The sequence below is a fragment of the Phodopus roborovskii genome, unplaced genomic scaffold (assembly GCF_943737965.1).
Source record: "Phodopus roborovskii unplaced genomic scaffold, PHOROB, whole genome shotgun sequence".
NCBI classification, from domain to species: domain Eukaryota; kingdom Metazoa; phylum Chordata; class Mammalia; order Rodentia; family Cricetidae; genus Phodopus; species Phodopus roborovskii.
The window spans coordinates 18660277-18675893 of NW_026126470.1; the positions used below are offsets into that span (position 1 = coordinate 18660277).

The following is a 15617-nucleotide window of genomic DNA, read 5'->3' on the forward strand; positions in this document are numbered from 1 at the left end:
GGGCAGGCCTGTGTTCTTATGTATGGATATTTGGGTGTGTGGGTGGGAGGGTACATGCATGCATCCCCCCCTATGCAGGGAGGCAGGTGGACAACCTCAGCTGTCCTCACTCAGGATGCTGTCCACTTTCACTTTTGAAAAAGAATCTCCTATTTTATCTGGGTCTCGCTGACTCAAATTTCAGTTTGGCTAGCTGGCCAGAGAGGCCTGGGAAATCTGGTTGTCCTTGCCACCCTAACCTGAAATTACAAGTTTGTGCTACCAAAACCAGCTTTGTTATGTAAATTCTGGACAATGAACCCAAGTCTTCAAACCTCCATGATGTCAAAGACTTCGCTGCCTGAACTATGGCCCTGCCCACTGCTGCCACTTTCATACAATCCTTTTTCATTCTTGCTATGTACCTATGTTTGACCTTTGGTGTTATTTTGCCCTCTACTTGTGCAGGTGCACAGGACACTAGTTTATATTTGAGTGGTTTTACTTTATTTTCTTTATACTTGATTTTAATTTTGCATTTCATCGTCTCTTTCAAAGTGCGTGGTTCCCCCACACAGACTGGTGTGGACATCACAAGCTAAGCTAAAGACCATTTGGGGAAGTGAAGAGAAATAATGTTTCTTAGAGATTACACAAAGTCAAGGTGACAGCTTTCATCATGTCAAATTGAAGAAATAATTATAAATGCCTCAGTGGAAAGAAACATGACAGTGAAATGTCATTCTGAGAAGGAAGTAAAAGAAAGGGGAAATGATGGTACGATTTGCATAATAACAGAAGGCACTTAAGTCTCTATCTATGGCACATCTCTCCCACACATACCCGTACATCACTTTAATATGTTGATTTGTCTTTACATCATGTCCACAATACAGTTACTGTAAAACTCTTACTACATCTACGATTTTTCTGCAGCTTTTACTAGTAAAGCAGTGTAAGGTTTATAAAAATAAATAAATTTGCGTCATATTTGGTATGAAACATAAAGTTAGAACACTCTCCTAGGCTTCTGGATTGACTACCGCACATCAGACTCAGGCTGGGTTCATTTAATTAATAATCTGATGTATTGTCTTTCCACATGGTGGCTCTAACTACTACTATTGGTTTCAGAGAAGAATTTTATTTATGTAACTATTTACACAGATAAAATTTAAGACAAAATACATAGCAAAATAAGGTGCACTTTTTTGATTATGAGTTCTGTGTTTTATACAATGTTTAATTCTCTGGCTTAAAAATGAGGATACCTTATTCAGTGGGGAGGGCCTTAGGCGTGCCGCAGGTGATGTGACAGACTTTTTTGAGTCCCCATGGGAGGCCTCACCCTCTCTGAGGAGTGGATGGGGGGAATCAGAGAGGAACTGGGATTAGTATGTAAAAAAGGTTTAAAAATAAAATAATAATAATAATAATAATAATAATAATAATAATAATAATAATAAAAAATAAGGGACTTTGGATACAGACTCTGCTATAAGTCTTCACATATTATGATCAATTTTCTGAAGAAAAAAGCAGGAGGGAGAACGAAGCAAGGGATAAGTAAAGTGTAGAATTTCCCGATAAAAAGTCAACTTTGGAAATGAACTGAATGAGATATCCAGAGATGATATGACCGGTTATGATGTGTGTGCCTTCAGGGTTACATTTGCATCATTTTCTTCTCTTCTTCAATAGTGTTTTACATAAAAATTATCCAAAAAAGAACAGATGTGATCTTTTGACACTGTGTTTTCGCATCCAAATTGTTTCTGTCACATTTCCCCCCTCATTTTAGGAAATTAAAAATCTCTCTCTCTCTCTCTCTCTCTCTCTCTCTCTTATTTTAGCAATACCAGAGGTATTGCTAAATTGTATATGTTTGTATTTGAATTTTTTAGTTTTTGAGTAGAACACTACTTTTTTTTTCTTGAAATTTTATAGGTTCTTATTAGCAGCACAATCTTCTTTGCTAATTTTACTGTTCGTGTGTATCTCTGTTTCAAAGTCCCTTTGGTCCTAACATGTTATAAATCATTAGATTTACTGTGATGTAAGCAAGAAGACAGATCAGGGAGTTCTGGACTTTCATTTATAGACACAATGATTCAACAGAGACACATGGAATAATCTCTGAAGAAACATTCGTTCTTAAGAGGTTAAATCTCATATTAAGTGTTCCTGTAGAAAATGCTATATTTACATATATAGTATAGCTTAACATATCTGGATACCAATACATACTCTAGATTGAAGTATTCATAGTGAAATTAAATATTATCCTATTTACATGACTAATTTATTTATTGAAGATTGAAATTATGAATATTTATTTACTGTGTGCATAGGCATGTGTGCAAGTGTGTGTGTCTATGTGAGAGTATGTGTATGCACATAAGCTCACAGAGGCCAGAAGGGGCAGAGCGTTTTTTCTCTAATTACAAAAGTTAACAATTCTCATCTCTTTTGTGATTTACAATGTAAACAAACTTGGTGACATATTATTTTGCTAATAACTAAGAAGTTTCTTTCACATGTTCTTAACAAATTAAGCACTACATCTCCATGGCATTTATTCAATTTTAGTCCTCACACATCAGCACAGTTTTACCCTGGTAAGAGGAGCATGTTAATATATCAATTTTCAAACATTACTATTATCTCTTATTAAAAATGAAATTTTTTTTTACTAGAAATCATTTTTAGGTCCTCACACAATGTGGGAAATTTTTCTAGTTTTCCTATACATAATGACAGCATACATTTGAGTAGTATGTTCTCTGGAGCAATGTGTATCAGGGGGATGGGATGGCTTCAAGTATACTCACTCAAATTGAAAAACCCTCGATTTCTTATATTCGTTCTTCAGATTACTTGATTCAAAGATCTCATCTATCTAAAAAAGATGAAAACTGCATTAAATTCTATAATTTAACTTTTATCAACTTTTTATACAGAATACAGGCCATCCATTTGTTTAGAACCAAGGAAATACTCATGGTTGGGGTGGGGGAGAGGGAGTTCATGCAGTTTTCAATCCTGAATGCAACATGCAGTTTTTTGATATTTTCTGAGTGAAAAAAAAATGTGGGCTATGTATCATTTGAAAATAAGTTAATAAAATTGATTATGGTATTTTAAACAAGCTGTGGAGAAACAGCCCCCTACCATTTGCTGAAGGTCAAAAGCAAGAATTTTGAAATCCACCGAGAGTGTGTCTTGTAAATTAGGATTATATGTCACTCCAGATGTTATTTTAAATGTCCCTCTGACTTGATGACTTTTTCCAAGGGCTGCATCTAGATGGATTAATAAGAAATAAAACTCCTGATTATTAATAGAAGAGAATATTGCATCATGGTTTACAATATAGAGGCAATGGCACTCATTTAATATACTTTCTCTGTAATCAATTCATTCCTGCTTTTCTTTTGCAGTCCTTTTTTTTCTAAAACCAGCTACTTCCCACTCTTTTTTCATTTTCACATATCTGGTTGTTTTATTAAAAGACTAAAATGTGTGTGTGTGTGTGTGTGTGTGTCTGTGTGTGTGTGTATACACATACACACATAGGCTTATTTTCTGTCCCATTATTTCTTTCTTCTTTCTTTGAAGTTAAGCAATACACTTTTTCTTTTTTCATTTTCTTTCTGAATTGAGATTCCTGTTGGAAGTCACAGGGCATAATCATACTTTACCAATTACGGAAAGTGACTCAGGAAAACATAGTGAGAAATGGACCATTAAAAGTTGTGTAGCTGCTGTTAGATGTTTCTTGGACCCCAAGCCTCCTGGACACTGCTGGCTTTCTATGTGTGAATTTCTGTGAAAATTTCTACTCATGTGTAACTTTGAAACAGCTTTGAAGGCACTTCTTACATCCTAATAATTATAAATCTGGCACGTATGACTTTTGGCATGAGACAGGAACTGTCTTCATTGGAGAAGCTATCTACAATGATGTAGAAAATCCACAGTCTCAGAGGGGAAGTAATGTAAGATGTGGCGAACAAGTTAAACAGTCCTTTTATCTGAATATTTTCTTTGATACATACTTGTATTTAAAATGAGAAGCTTTGGCTTAAACTCACAAAACGATAAAACCATCAGCTAATGAAATAGTAACATCAAATAATTCTCACCATGGTATGATATGAGAAGGTTTCTTTCTTACAACAGGGAAACAGGAACTTAGAGTGACATAATATCCTAAGGTAATAAAGATGAGCAATGATGGGGGTAAAACTTAAAGATATATTTGACTAACTATAACATCTAAACTTTCCTAGACACATACATTTCCTGTTCAGACAAATATTAAAACTAATATTTCAAATAATAAACTTATATTTAGCATAAACAATCAACATTGTACAATTATGTACCTTGTTGTTGTTAATATAATTTCCATTTTGTGCCCAAATTAAATTGCATTTAAATTTTCCAATTTAAGTATGGAAATGGTGAAAGAGTTGAGAGATGTCTGATTGAAGAAGGATCAGAGACCTTTACTAGCATATGTGTGTATATGGAACTGAACTGAATACTAGACATTACGATGTTGATGGAGAAACCAGCAGTCTGAATAAAGAATATGGTCTAGTTACTAATATTGCATGAATGTGAATGTTTTAGTAGGGACAATTTCTATGCCTGCACAAGATGACAAGTTTGATGAAATCTATATATGCATTCTATATAATCTTTATAGCATTTTAAAATTGTATACATACATATATGTGCATATAACAATAATCAAGGAAAGAGGTTGGGGAAATTGAAAGGTTTTCAAGGGAGGGTAGCTGGAGTGGAAATAGAGGGTGAATCTATTCAATTAAAGATGTTAATACTTTACAATATTTCCATAAGTACAAAAATGAAACAACTATAAAACATTTTATTTCTTCTAATGTCTTATTAGTTAAAATCAAATTTCTCTTTATTCTGAGTTATTCCTCATTGCATTGAATTTAAACTTACAAATAATGTCAATATCATAGAATAAATAAGTGACATATCCTTTATGAACTCAAAAAATTATAGACCAAAAATTATTGTTTTTTAAAAGTTATTTGAAGCATATAATAAGCCTAAAACCAACAATTTTCTAAAACTCTATGTGAAACTTGTGTATTGATTATACAAAACACAATTATTCATCTTATAGTCTGATACCTTCTAGATGGTTTTAATATTTAAATTATCAGGTTTTATACTAAATTATTTGTATGAAACCACAAATACTTTTTATTATATTCAAATTCAAACATTTATTTGTCAGGAGGAAAATATCTACCCCCAAGTACTTACTTATTAAAACTAAGGTGACTCACAAGTAAATTCTCCTTGTGAATTTTTAGAATTAATTAATCTGCCTACATATAATTTATTATTTTTGAAGCACAAATCAAATTTTATCAAAAAAGAATCATCAGTGCCCAGACTATTGTGATGATTATGACTGTATATTTATCTTATAACTGAATAGGTTTTAGGACCTCAGAACTGAGGTCCAGTTTGTGTTCTGATGCCTTCTATGAATCAAATGCTGCCGAGTTAAGTAAATTTGTTCTCTAGTTCTTTGTTCCAGATTCATAACCCAGACAGAGAAATACTAATAATAATGAAGTCAAATTTGCTACCTCATATTATTATATTTGAATGTCTTTGAAAAGCTTTTGGCCCATATTTGCATAATTCTACACAATTTTAATTTCTTTCTTTTTTCTTATCATATTACTCCTCAAGCAGGAGTAATATACCTTTATTTATGTATTTATGTTTAGATGTATTTACTCAAGTTATCAGCAACATTTTAGGCCAAAAACAGAATAAAGATATCATTTTATATAAATGGACTACAGTGTTCACTTTCTTCATGTGTATGAGCTCGTATAATTGACAATATTTAGATATGTTTATGATTTAATTTTTATCAGTATGAGTATACAGACTGTGAAATCTACTATATTATATGTTGATATTAAAAACTGAATATTATTTTTCAAGAAATTAAAATATTTTCTTCCAAAATTTGAACTTGTGATTATTTTAAATGACATAACAACTGATTTTCTTAATTATCTATGAAGTCAAGTGTCCAGAACCACTTAAATGAAACAAAAAGTATCTTGTGGTGTAGCAAAAGCAATGAATAAATTTCAGCAAAGACTGACTTAGAACATGTTCCATGTTTAAGTGCATGGCTTACCTGTTTCTGATTCCTTGATTGCCAACCAGGACATTGCAATTAACCCAGCACACAGGGCAACAAGAATAATGAAGAGAGCAGAGACCATTGCTTCGAAAGAGCTGAGAGAACGATGTCTTGCAACCACCTCTCTGTTTGACTTCATTTTTTTTTTTTAATTTTGAAAGATGGATAATGTAGACCTTGTTATGAGAGACTATAGTTTTTCACCTCAGCAAAACCAATACTTTAAGACTAGCTGTAGAGTAAAGTCTATTAAATTCCTAGGGGTTTTAAAGGCACCAACTACTCAAGCTAACGTTGGCAGTCTTCAGTGTTATATGCTGTGAATGTCCCTCTGGGAATGGTGTGTCTCTACACATTCCGTATCTTTAAAAGGGGCAGTTAATATTTAAGAAGATAGAGTGAGTGAGTAAAGATGCCTAGAGTTGTAAATTGTAGTCATGTGAACAGGCCATTTGTCAGTGTCAGGGTAAGAGAAATGAAATGAATGCCATAAACAATAAATTGACCCTTAGTCTCCTTGAGAACTATTAAAAAACCATGAAAATGACAATAGAAAAATTGGTCATTAGGGAATGCACTTTATATTTGCATAAGTGTTCCTAACTGATCGACCTTCTGCCCCATGACTCACCTATTCCTCTGTAGGAAGGTAAAAAACTTCCAAATCACAACAGACATAGATGTATACTATAGATAATCTTAGTCTACGCCTCTGTTTGTCCCTTCTTACTTCCCCCTTTCTCTTATGTGTATGTATGTGTACATAGATATATTACTGAAATAAACAGAAGTCTTCATGTCACTCCTGAAGTTATGCATTGTAAGGCAGTATTGATTTTACTTAAAGGAGAGTCCACTTAGGACTCATAGGGCTACTCTACATGATATGAGCAATTAATTATCAGTCCCTGGGATTAATCACCCTAAGAAAAACAGAGTGTTGGTTTCTATTTTAAGAAAATTGCAAGAAAGAGGAGACTTTGTTCACTTATGGTGTTATGGTGTGCTTTATCATGTAAAATATGCCAGTATAACAAGGGAACAGGGTAAGATGTCCTTAGCAGATAACTTCACTGCGGTAACTGTAGACCTGTGTGTCCCCTGAAAAGTTAAACTGTTCTTATAATTAAAGTGGGGTATATAGTTGTAATTTTCTTAATTTGCATAATAATGAGACCAGAATATAAATTAACCAATCAACTATCCAATAAATCATTTATTTAGGGGCAAATCACATACTTTTTAATTCTGTTACCACCTTCATGAGCTCTAAGAGAAGAAACCACACATAAAGCATAAAACTGAAAATCCAAATGAATATATTTAGGTTCAGAAATACTACAAAAGTCCAGATTTGGAACCTTACTTCTATTTCTGAGTGAGTCACCTTACTCAGATTTAATACATGGAAAGGTGCTTTATTTTACTGAAACTTAATATGCCAAGTTTTGTTGATTTGCATGGGGCACCTGCCCTTTTCTGAACAGAAACAGAGGAGGAGTAGATTAGCGGGTGGAAACTGCAGGGATGGTGTGGCCTGGTGGGACTGGAGAAAGAGGAGGGGGGGAAACAATAAAAAGAAAAAATATTCTTCCATGTGATATGCGTGTGTGTGCGTGCGTGTGTGTAATATATGTGTATGCGTGTGTGCGTGCGTGTGTGTATGTAATACATGTGTGTGTGCGTGTGCGTGTGTGTAATATGTGTGTGCGTGCGTGTGTGTAATATGTGTGTGTGCATGTGTGTGTGTAATATATGTGTGTGTGCATGCGTGTGTGTAATATGTGTGTGTATAGCTGAATTTAGTGTATGCAAATAAGTACATGGAAGAATATCTTGTTGAAGATAATAAGTTATGGACAGTCTGAAATTAAACAGGTGGTGTGAGAAGTAATATATCATGTCTTGAAATGTGCAAAGCAGACTATTAAAATAAGATCAGAGCTTTCCTATCAGGTAACAGACCTCATTGCAGAGTTGTAACGATGGGGAATGTAGAATCAGTGAAGGATCAGATATGCAACTCAGTGTAGAACAAAGAACCCAGAAACAACTTGATTTGTGCATGGCAAGCAGCATACATTAAACATAGTGTTATTGGTAATACATGAGAAAGAATAGCTATTCAAGGAAAGGGACTGAGATGATTTCTTATCTGTCAGCCAAATAAAGTTAGATCATTACCTCACAGCCTTAGGATGAATAGATTCAAGGTGGAGTAAATATACAGGAGAACTACATACTCATTTAGAAGAAAAAATGTAGTGCTATTTTGATAGTTTCAATTGAGTTTTACATAATCTCATAAAATCAGGAGAATTGTACTGATACATTATAACAATTATAACAACTATAACACAAAAATTCTTAAAGAAACCAAAATCAAAGTCAAAGCCAGAGGATTGGTTGTTAGAATATCTTTTTTTTTCTGTCTGTTTGTTACACAGTAGAAATTAGAGCACTGTTTTAATGTGAATATGTGGGAAACGGGTCACAGAAGGTCTACTGGGGAAATGATGAAATTAAAGGGAGTGCAGCCTGGGTGTGGCCAACTCCACAGGCACCTGGAACTGTACCTTGTCAGTACCCATGGGAGCCAAAGAAAGCAGGCTCAAAGGTCTCTGTTACAGATGAGTAAGTAGGATCATTAGTCAATACACAGCCATCCATTCTCATTGTGGGAGAGTGGCTCCACAACTCCGATGCTTTATACAAGTATATATAACAAAAGTAAAGACAATGAGGAAATTAAAAAAAAAAAAAGACTGTCTTACTGTCTTAATTCTTTTAGTTAGTACAGGTAGCAGGAATTTAACAAAAAAAAAAAAAAAAAAACAGTCCACAGCAGTGCAAATAAAACCACCTCAACATCAACAAACCCAAGCAAAGTGAAAAAGAAAAAATGAAAATGTATGTGTAAGTATAGAAGTATAATTAATATAAGAAATTGACCCAAAACATTAAATATATGGGTACTACAAAAAAGTGGCTTTCCTTTCTTGTTAGACAAAAATTTTCTGTCCTCCAATTTCAATCCCCAAAACTTTTCCCCAGCTTTGTCAAAGGCCATCTTCTGTGCCCTGTCCCCTGCCTGACCTTATTACCTACCTCCATTACCTGGGGTCTATGCACCTCTCAGCAAGCATAAGACCGGATATCAGTACCAAGAACTACAATTATCCCAAACACAGATGTTTAAAGTCCAAGCCTAAATACACACACACACACACACACACAAAAAAAAAAAAAAAAAAGTCAGGAAAACATATTTCCACCAGAGATAAGCATCTCTACTATTGTAGGCCACGAGAAACACAAGGCAGCTAAAGCACAACACAATGATTTCAGAATAGTTATCATCCATATTTGCAAAGTCCTGAGAGAGGTATGAATGGCTCTGCTCTTGAAATCTATGGAAACATAAACAAATTGAAAAAAAAAAAAAAAGAAACAGTACAAGACATGAAAGTGCAATTAGAATGAATTCAGAAAATACAAACTGAGGGGAAACTGGAAGTGAAAAATTTAAGAATTCAAATAGAAAGCACAGATGTACACATCATCAACAGAATACAAGATGGAAATTATATTATTTGGCATTGAAGGCAAAATAGAAGAAATGAATAAACCGTTCAAAGAAAACACAAAATTTAAGAAAAAACATGGCACAAAGCATTCAGAAAATCTGAGACATTTTGAAAAAAACCAATAATTCAAAAAGGCTATAAATAATAGGAATAGAGGAAGAAGAAGAAACCCAGGTCAAATGTACATAAAATGTTTTCAACAAAATCATAGAATAAAATGTTCTCAAAGGAGGAGGTGCCTGCCAAGGTACAAGAAGCACACAGAAAACCAAGTGGACAATATCAGAAAAGAAATTCCCTACAGGACATGATGACACAACACCAAATGCACATAGCAAAGAGAATATTAAAAGCTGCAAGGGAAAAAGACTAAATAACATACTTGGACACATCTGTTCAACTATGTTCACAACAGCATTGTTTGTAATAGCAAGAACCTGGATGCAACATAGATGCCCCTCAACTGAAGAATGGATGGAGAAAACGTGGTACATTCACACAATGTTGGAAAAACACGATGTAATCCTGGAATTTGCAGGGAAATGCATAGAACCTCCTGAGTGAAGTAACCCAGTCACAAAAGACAACATGGTATGTACTCACTCATATATGGATTTTGACAGAGCAAAGGATCACCAGCCTACAATTCACATAGCCAGAAAAGCTATGTGAGGGAGGACCCTAAGAAAAACATACATGGGCATCTGGAGAAGGGGAAAGGGACAAGATCTCCTGAGCAAATTGGAAGCATGGAAAGAGGGGAGAGGAAGTTAGGAGAAAGAGAAGGGTAGAAGAGGAGGGGAGAGGCGAGCACGAGGGAACAGGAAAATTGAGTCAAGGAAAGAATAGAGGTGAGCAAGAAAAGGGACACCATATTACAGAGAGCCATGTTAGATCTAAAAAGAAATCTGCCACTAGGGAAACGTGCAGAGATCTACAAGGATGAACCCAACTAATAACCTAAGCAATAGTGGAGAGGCTACCTTTAATGCTCTTCCACGATAATGAAATTGATGACTACCTTATATGCCTTCACCTAGTAATAGATGGAAGCAGTAGCAGACACACACAGCTAAACACTGAGCCAAACTCCAGGAATCCAGTTACAGAAAGGGAGAAGTGATGAGCAAAGGGTCAAGGCCAGGCTAGAGAAACCCACAAAAACTGCTGACCTGAACAAGGGGGAGCTCATGGATTCCAGTCTGATAGCTGGGAAACCATTGTGGGACTGACCCAGACCCCCTGAATGTGGGTGTTAGGTAAGAGGACTGGGCAGTCTATGGGGCCTCTGGCAGTGGAACCAGTATTTATCCATAGCATACAAATGGGCTTTGGGAGCCCATAGCCCATCCCACATAGAGGGATAATTTCTCAAGCTAGACACATGGTGGAGGAGGGCTTAGGCCCTGCCCCAAATGATATGACTGACTTTGAAGACTCCCCATGGAAAGTTTCACCCTCTTTGGGGAGCAGAAAGGGGATGGGCTGGGGTTTGGTGGGGGGTGATAAGGAAGGATGGGATGGTGAGGGAACTGGGATTGACATGTAAAACAATCTTGTTTCAAATTTAAATAAAAAAGGAAAGAAAAAGACAGCTGGTGTATGAGAGATCCCAAGTTCAAATACAGGCTGAGCTACAGAGAAAGACTCTTGTCTCTAAGACCAAGTTAAGTTTTACTTTACGTAAATTGTAACTTAATAAATTTGTTTTCTTTTTTTAAACAAAAAGAAAAGAAAATAGAAATAACACCATGCGTTCTATCTGGCTAACAGTGATTAAAGCTGGATATCAACAACAGAAGCCACAGAAAGCTTACAAACTCATGGAAACTGAAAAAAGAAAAAAAGAAAACCTCACTACTGAATGAAAATTGGGCCTAGACCGAAATTAGAAGTGCTGTTAAGAGCTTTCTAAAATCAAATAAAAATGAAAACACAACATACTTAAACTTATGGGACATAGTGAAGGCTGTTCTAATATCAAGTTCATACCCCTAATTGGCTCCATTTTAAAAAATAGAGAGATATGATACTAGTAATATATTAATATACCTGAAAACTTTAGAGCAAAAAAAAAAAAAAAAAAAAAAAAAAAAAAAAGGAAGGAAAGAAAGAAAAGAAGAAAAGAAAAAGAAAAAAAATGACACTTGAAAGGAATAGATAAACAGATAAACTTGGGACTGAAATCAATAAAGTAGAAAAAACAAACAAATGGATAAGCAACACAAAAATCAATGAAACAAATACTTGTTTTCTTTCTTTCTTCTTTTTTAGGAAATCAGTAAGATTAAAAATCCTTTAATCCAATTAAGTGAAAGGCAGAGAAAGAAAGTTCAAATTAACAAGTTTAGAGATGAAAAGTGGACATATTGATGGAAACATAGTAAATCCAGAGAATCCCAAGGACATACTTTGAAAGAGAATATTAAGAACATCAACAAGGTTCTTTTACCTGTCAAAAGTTATTATTTTCAGTAGTATCTTGCAATTTCCAGAAAAGGAAGTCAAATTTGCAAGCAGTCTGAGAAAGGTGGGATACATACATTGCTTTGGTAGGATGGCCATTTTTCATTATGTTAATTCTATTGATCCATGAGCATGGAGAGCTTTCCATCTTCAGATATCTTCTTCAATGTATTAAAGGTTTTATTGTACAAGTCTTCCACTTGCTTTGCTAGAATTACTTCAAAATATTCTCTATACATTAATTAGAATCAATAAGAAATGGAAGGCTCTGTGGTTTCCTAGCCTGGTTAGTGAGACCAGCAATAGACACTGGTCTCTTAAGTCTCCTAGTCCTGCACTATCTCCCCTGCTTTTTCCTCAGATGTCAATGGAAGGATGAATGGGAAAAGGAAACGTCGTAATTCACACAATGGAATATGACTCAGCTGTTACAAAAAATGAAATTCACAAGTAAATGGTGCTAGAAAAGTCATATCCTGAGTGACCAGAAACGCAAATAAGGAAAGTATTTCTCTTTCTCTCTCTCTCTCTCTCTGTCTCTCTCTCTCTCCCTCTCTCTCTCTCTCTCTCTCACACACACACACACAAGCCACACACACAAGCTGTTAATTTATTGATAATGAAGCTATCTATAACTAATAGAGATTAGTTAGAGGAAGTTGTTATGGATGACAAGGAGGTCACTGAATTGGGAAGACCAAACAAAGAGGAGAAGGGAAGAGGGTCTTGTGAGAGTTAATGATTGAAGGGACAGCTAAAACTAAGGGGAATTTGATGCATAATATGGAAACCTTGTGCAGTAGCATCCTCCTAAAATATGTAGCTCTATGAAGGTGAAGAGACAGATTCTCAATTGAACATTTTTCATTGCCATAGCAAGTTCCTGTGCTATGAGAACCTTGACATGGCCATATTGTTCAGCTAATCAACAGTTTTAAAGTTACTGCATCATCCCATGTGTGGCAGAAAACAGTTGTAGAGCTCAAAAACTGAAATCGGTTGCCATATCTTGCTTCTACTGTTATACTAAACCACAACTGTGTCCCTTTTAAGAGGTGGGGCTACCCCCTTAAACATATGGAAGACACTATAGGAGTGTCACAAGACACTCAGCTGTCAGCAAGGTGGCATGATGTTATAAAAACATGTACACAAAGCCCTAGATATGTTCTTGCAAGACCGTCTCTGCAGAGCCCCTGACCTTACTGTTTGACATGGGGATCTTCAGTAAAACTCCGTGCTTCCGTTTTCTCATCTGGAGTGCAAAGTTGCTGATTTTCAAAATCCCTTTCATTTTTGAAATTTCATGACTTTGACTTTATAATTCTTATGGTTGCTCAAAAAGACAGCAAATGATCTGTATGCTTTAACATTGAAAAGGAAAGCAAACGTTTCAGATGTCCACCTGAAGCTCATCTGTGTGGAAGGATGTCTTTTAGAACACGTTCTTAAGATCTTTCCCCTCCTAGACGCCCCTGACCTTTCTCATTGCAGGGCCTTTCATCCTTTTCCTGCCTTCTGACTGCAGTGAGACCATATTTACTGTCTCTTTGCTGATGCAAATTCTTCTTCTCAGCTCCTCTAGCCTTTGTGCAGGCTCCACATGCTACTTGGGCTTCTTATCCTGTCACATGAAAGTCGCTCTCACCAAACCTATGTCCCTAATCTACTTTCATCAGTACAGTGGATTATAAAAGTTTTGAATAAAGGGTATTGTACGGGAACACGCTGAACTGCATAGCACTAGCACTTAACTGTTCTGAAGGGAAGAACTCTATTCACGGAAGTATTCAAAAATAGACCTGCATTTCAGGAGAGAAAAATGAACTAGGCTGGGAGAGATTGGTTTTTCCTAGTAGGGGTTACCACACTTTTCATAGCATCTTAGTTGGTTAGTAGGGAGCTTTGAAAAAAATATCAGCATGCTCTTCCCTATAGGCTGCTAGTTTAGGTCATTTTCAAAGAACCCCCTGTATGCAGGATCCTTACTAATTCTCAACCCCATGATTTTACATTGTCGTGCCAGCCGCATCTGTAGCTCAGGCGGGGTTTATCTTCTCACCATGCTACTTTTTAACTTTAATCATCTTATTGCCTGGAGGTCAAAAGATTTTTTGATATTGAAAAAGAGTGAGCCTACTTGTCAAATTTTCTCAGCATTCTATTTCTCTAATTGCCCTGCTATCATCCCCAAACTGGTACATCCAGTTTTACTTTTTCTATAGAACAAGTTTCTCACATCAATTTTGCTAAGTTTTCTGGCTTTTCATTAAAACAAGCCTAAGAGCTTACCTTTTTTTTTTGTTTTGTTTTTCTTCCTAAATGAAAGAACTGTGTTAGAGATAATTAAGGGATCATTTAGTTAAGAAAACAAGTTTCCTGTTCTGACTTACACCTCAAAACTCTCAAACAAGTTCTCAAACTAATTTTTTATATATCACTGAAATAGATTCACTAGAGATTAGTATTATATACATTAGTTTGAAGTACACTAATTCCCATTTTCCTGAGGAACTGCCATACTGATTTCCCAAGTAATGGTATGAGTTTGTACTCCCACCAGCAGTGGAGGAGTGTTCCCCTTTGTCCACATCCTCTCCAACATAAACTGTCTTTGGTATTTTTTATTTTAGCCATCTGACAGGAGTAAGATGGTATCTTAGAGTTATTTTGATTTGCATTTCCCTGATAGTTATGGAAGTTGAGCACTTTCTTAAGTGTCTTTCAGCCATTTTGGATTTCTCCATTAAGAATTCTCTATTTAGTTCTGTACCCCACCTTTAAATTGGATTATTTTGTGTTTTGGTAAATAGGTTCTTGAGTTCTTTGTATAATTTGGAGATCAGCCCTCTGTCAGATATGGGGTTGGTGAATATCTTTTCCCATTATGTGGGCTGCTGGTTTGTCTTGTTGACTATGTGTTTGCCTTACAGAAGCTTCTCCATTCAGGAGGTCCCATTTATTAATTGTTGATCAGTATCTGTGCTACTGGTGTTTTTTTTTTTTTTTTTTTTTTTTTTTTTTTTTTTTTTCCAGGAAGCAGTCTCCTGTACTAATTCATTCAAAGGTACCTCCCACTTTCTCTTCTGAGAGGTTCAGTGTGGCTGAGTTTGAGGTCTTTGATCCATTTGGATTTAAGTTTTGTACATGGTGATAGATATGGATTTATCTGCAGTCTTCTACACACCAGTATCCAGTTATGCCAGCACCATTTGTTGAAGATGCTTTCTGTTTTCCATTGTATAAATTTAGGTTCTTTGTCAAAAATCAGGTGTTCATAGGTATGTGAGCTAATATCAGGGTTTTCAATTCGATTCCATTGGCCTACCTGTCTATTTTTGTGCCACAACTAAGCTGTTTTCAGG

At 35.5% G+C, this 15617-nt stretch overlaps 1 protein-coding gene across 1 annotated transcript in view; it reads right to left on the minus strand.

Moving 5' to 3' along the window:
* Tmprss15 (transmembrane serine protease 15) overlaps nt 1-6338 on the minus strand; it is a 95436-nt gene extending 89098 nt beyond the window's left edge. The window contains exons 1-3 of the mRNA XM_051191778.1: nt 6194-6338; nt 3151-3281; nt 2811-2878 (exon numbers count right to left, since the gene is read on the minus strand). Coding sequence (XP_051047735.1) covers nt 2811-2878; nt 3151-3281; nt 6194-6338 — 344 coding nt within the window. The remainder of the gene's footprint in view (nt 1-2810; nt 2879-3150; nt 3282-6193) is intronic.
* Between the last annotated feature and the right edge of the window lie 9279 nt (nt 6339-15617).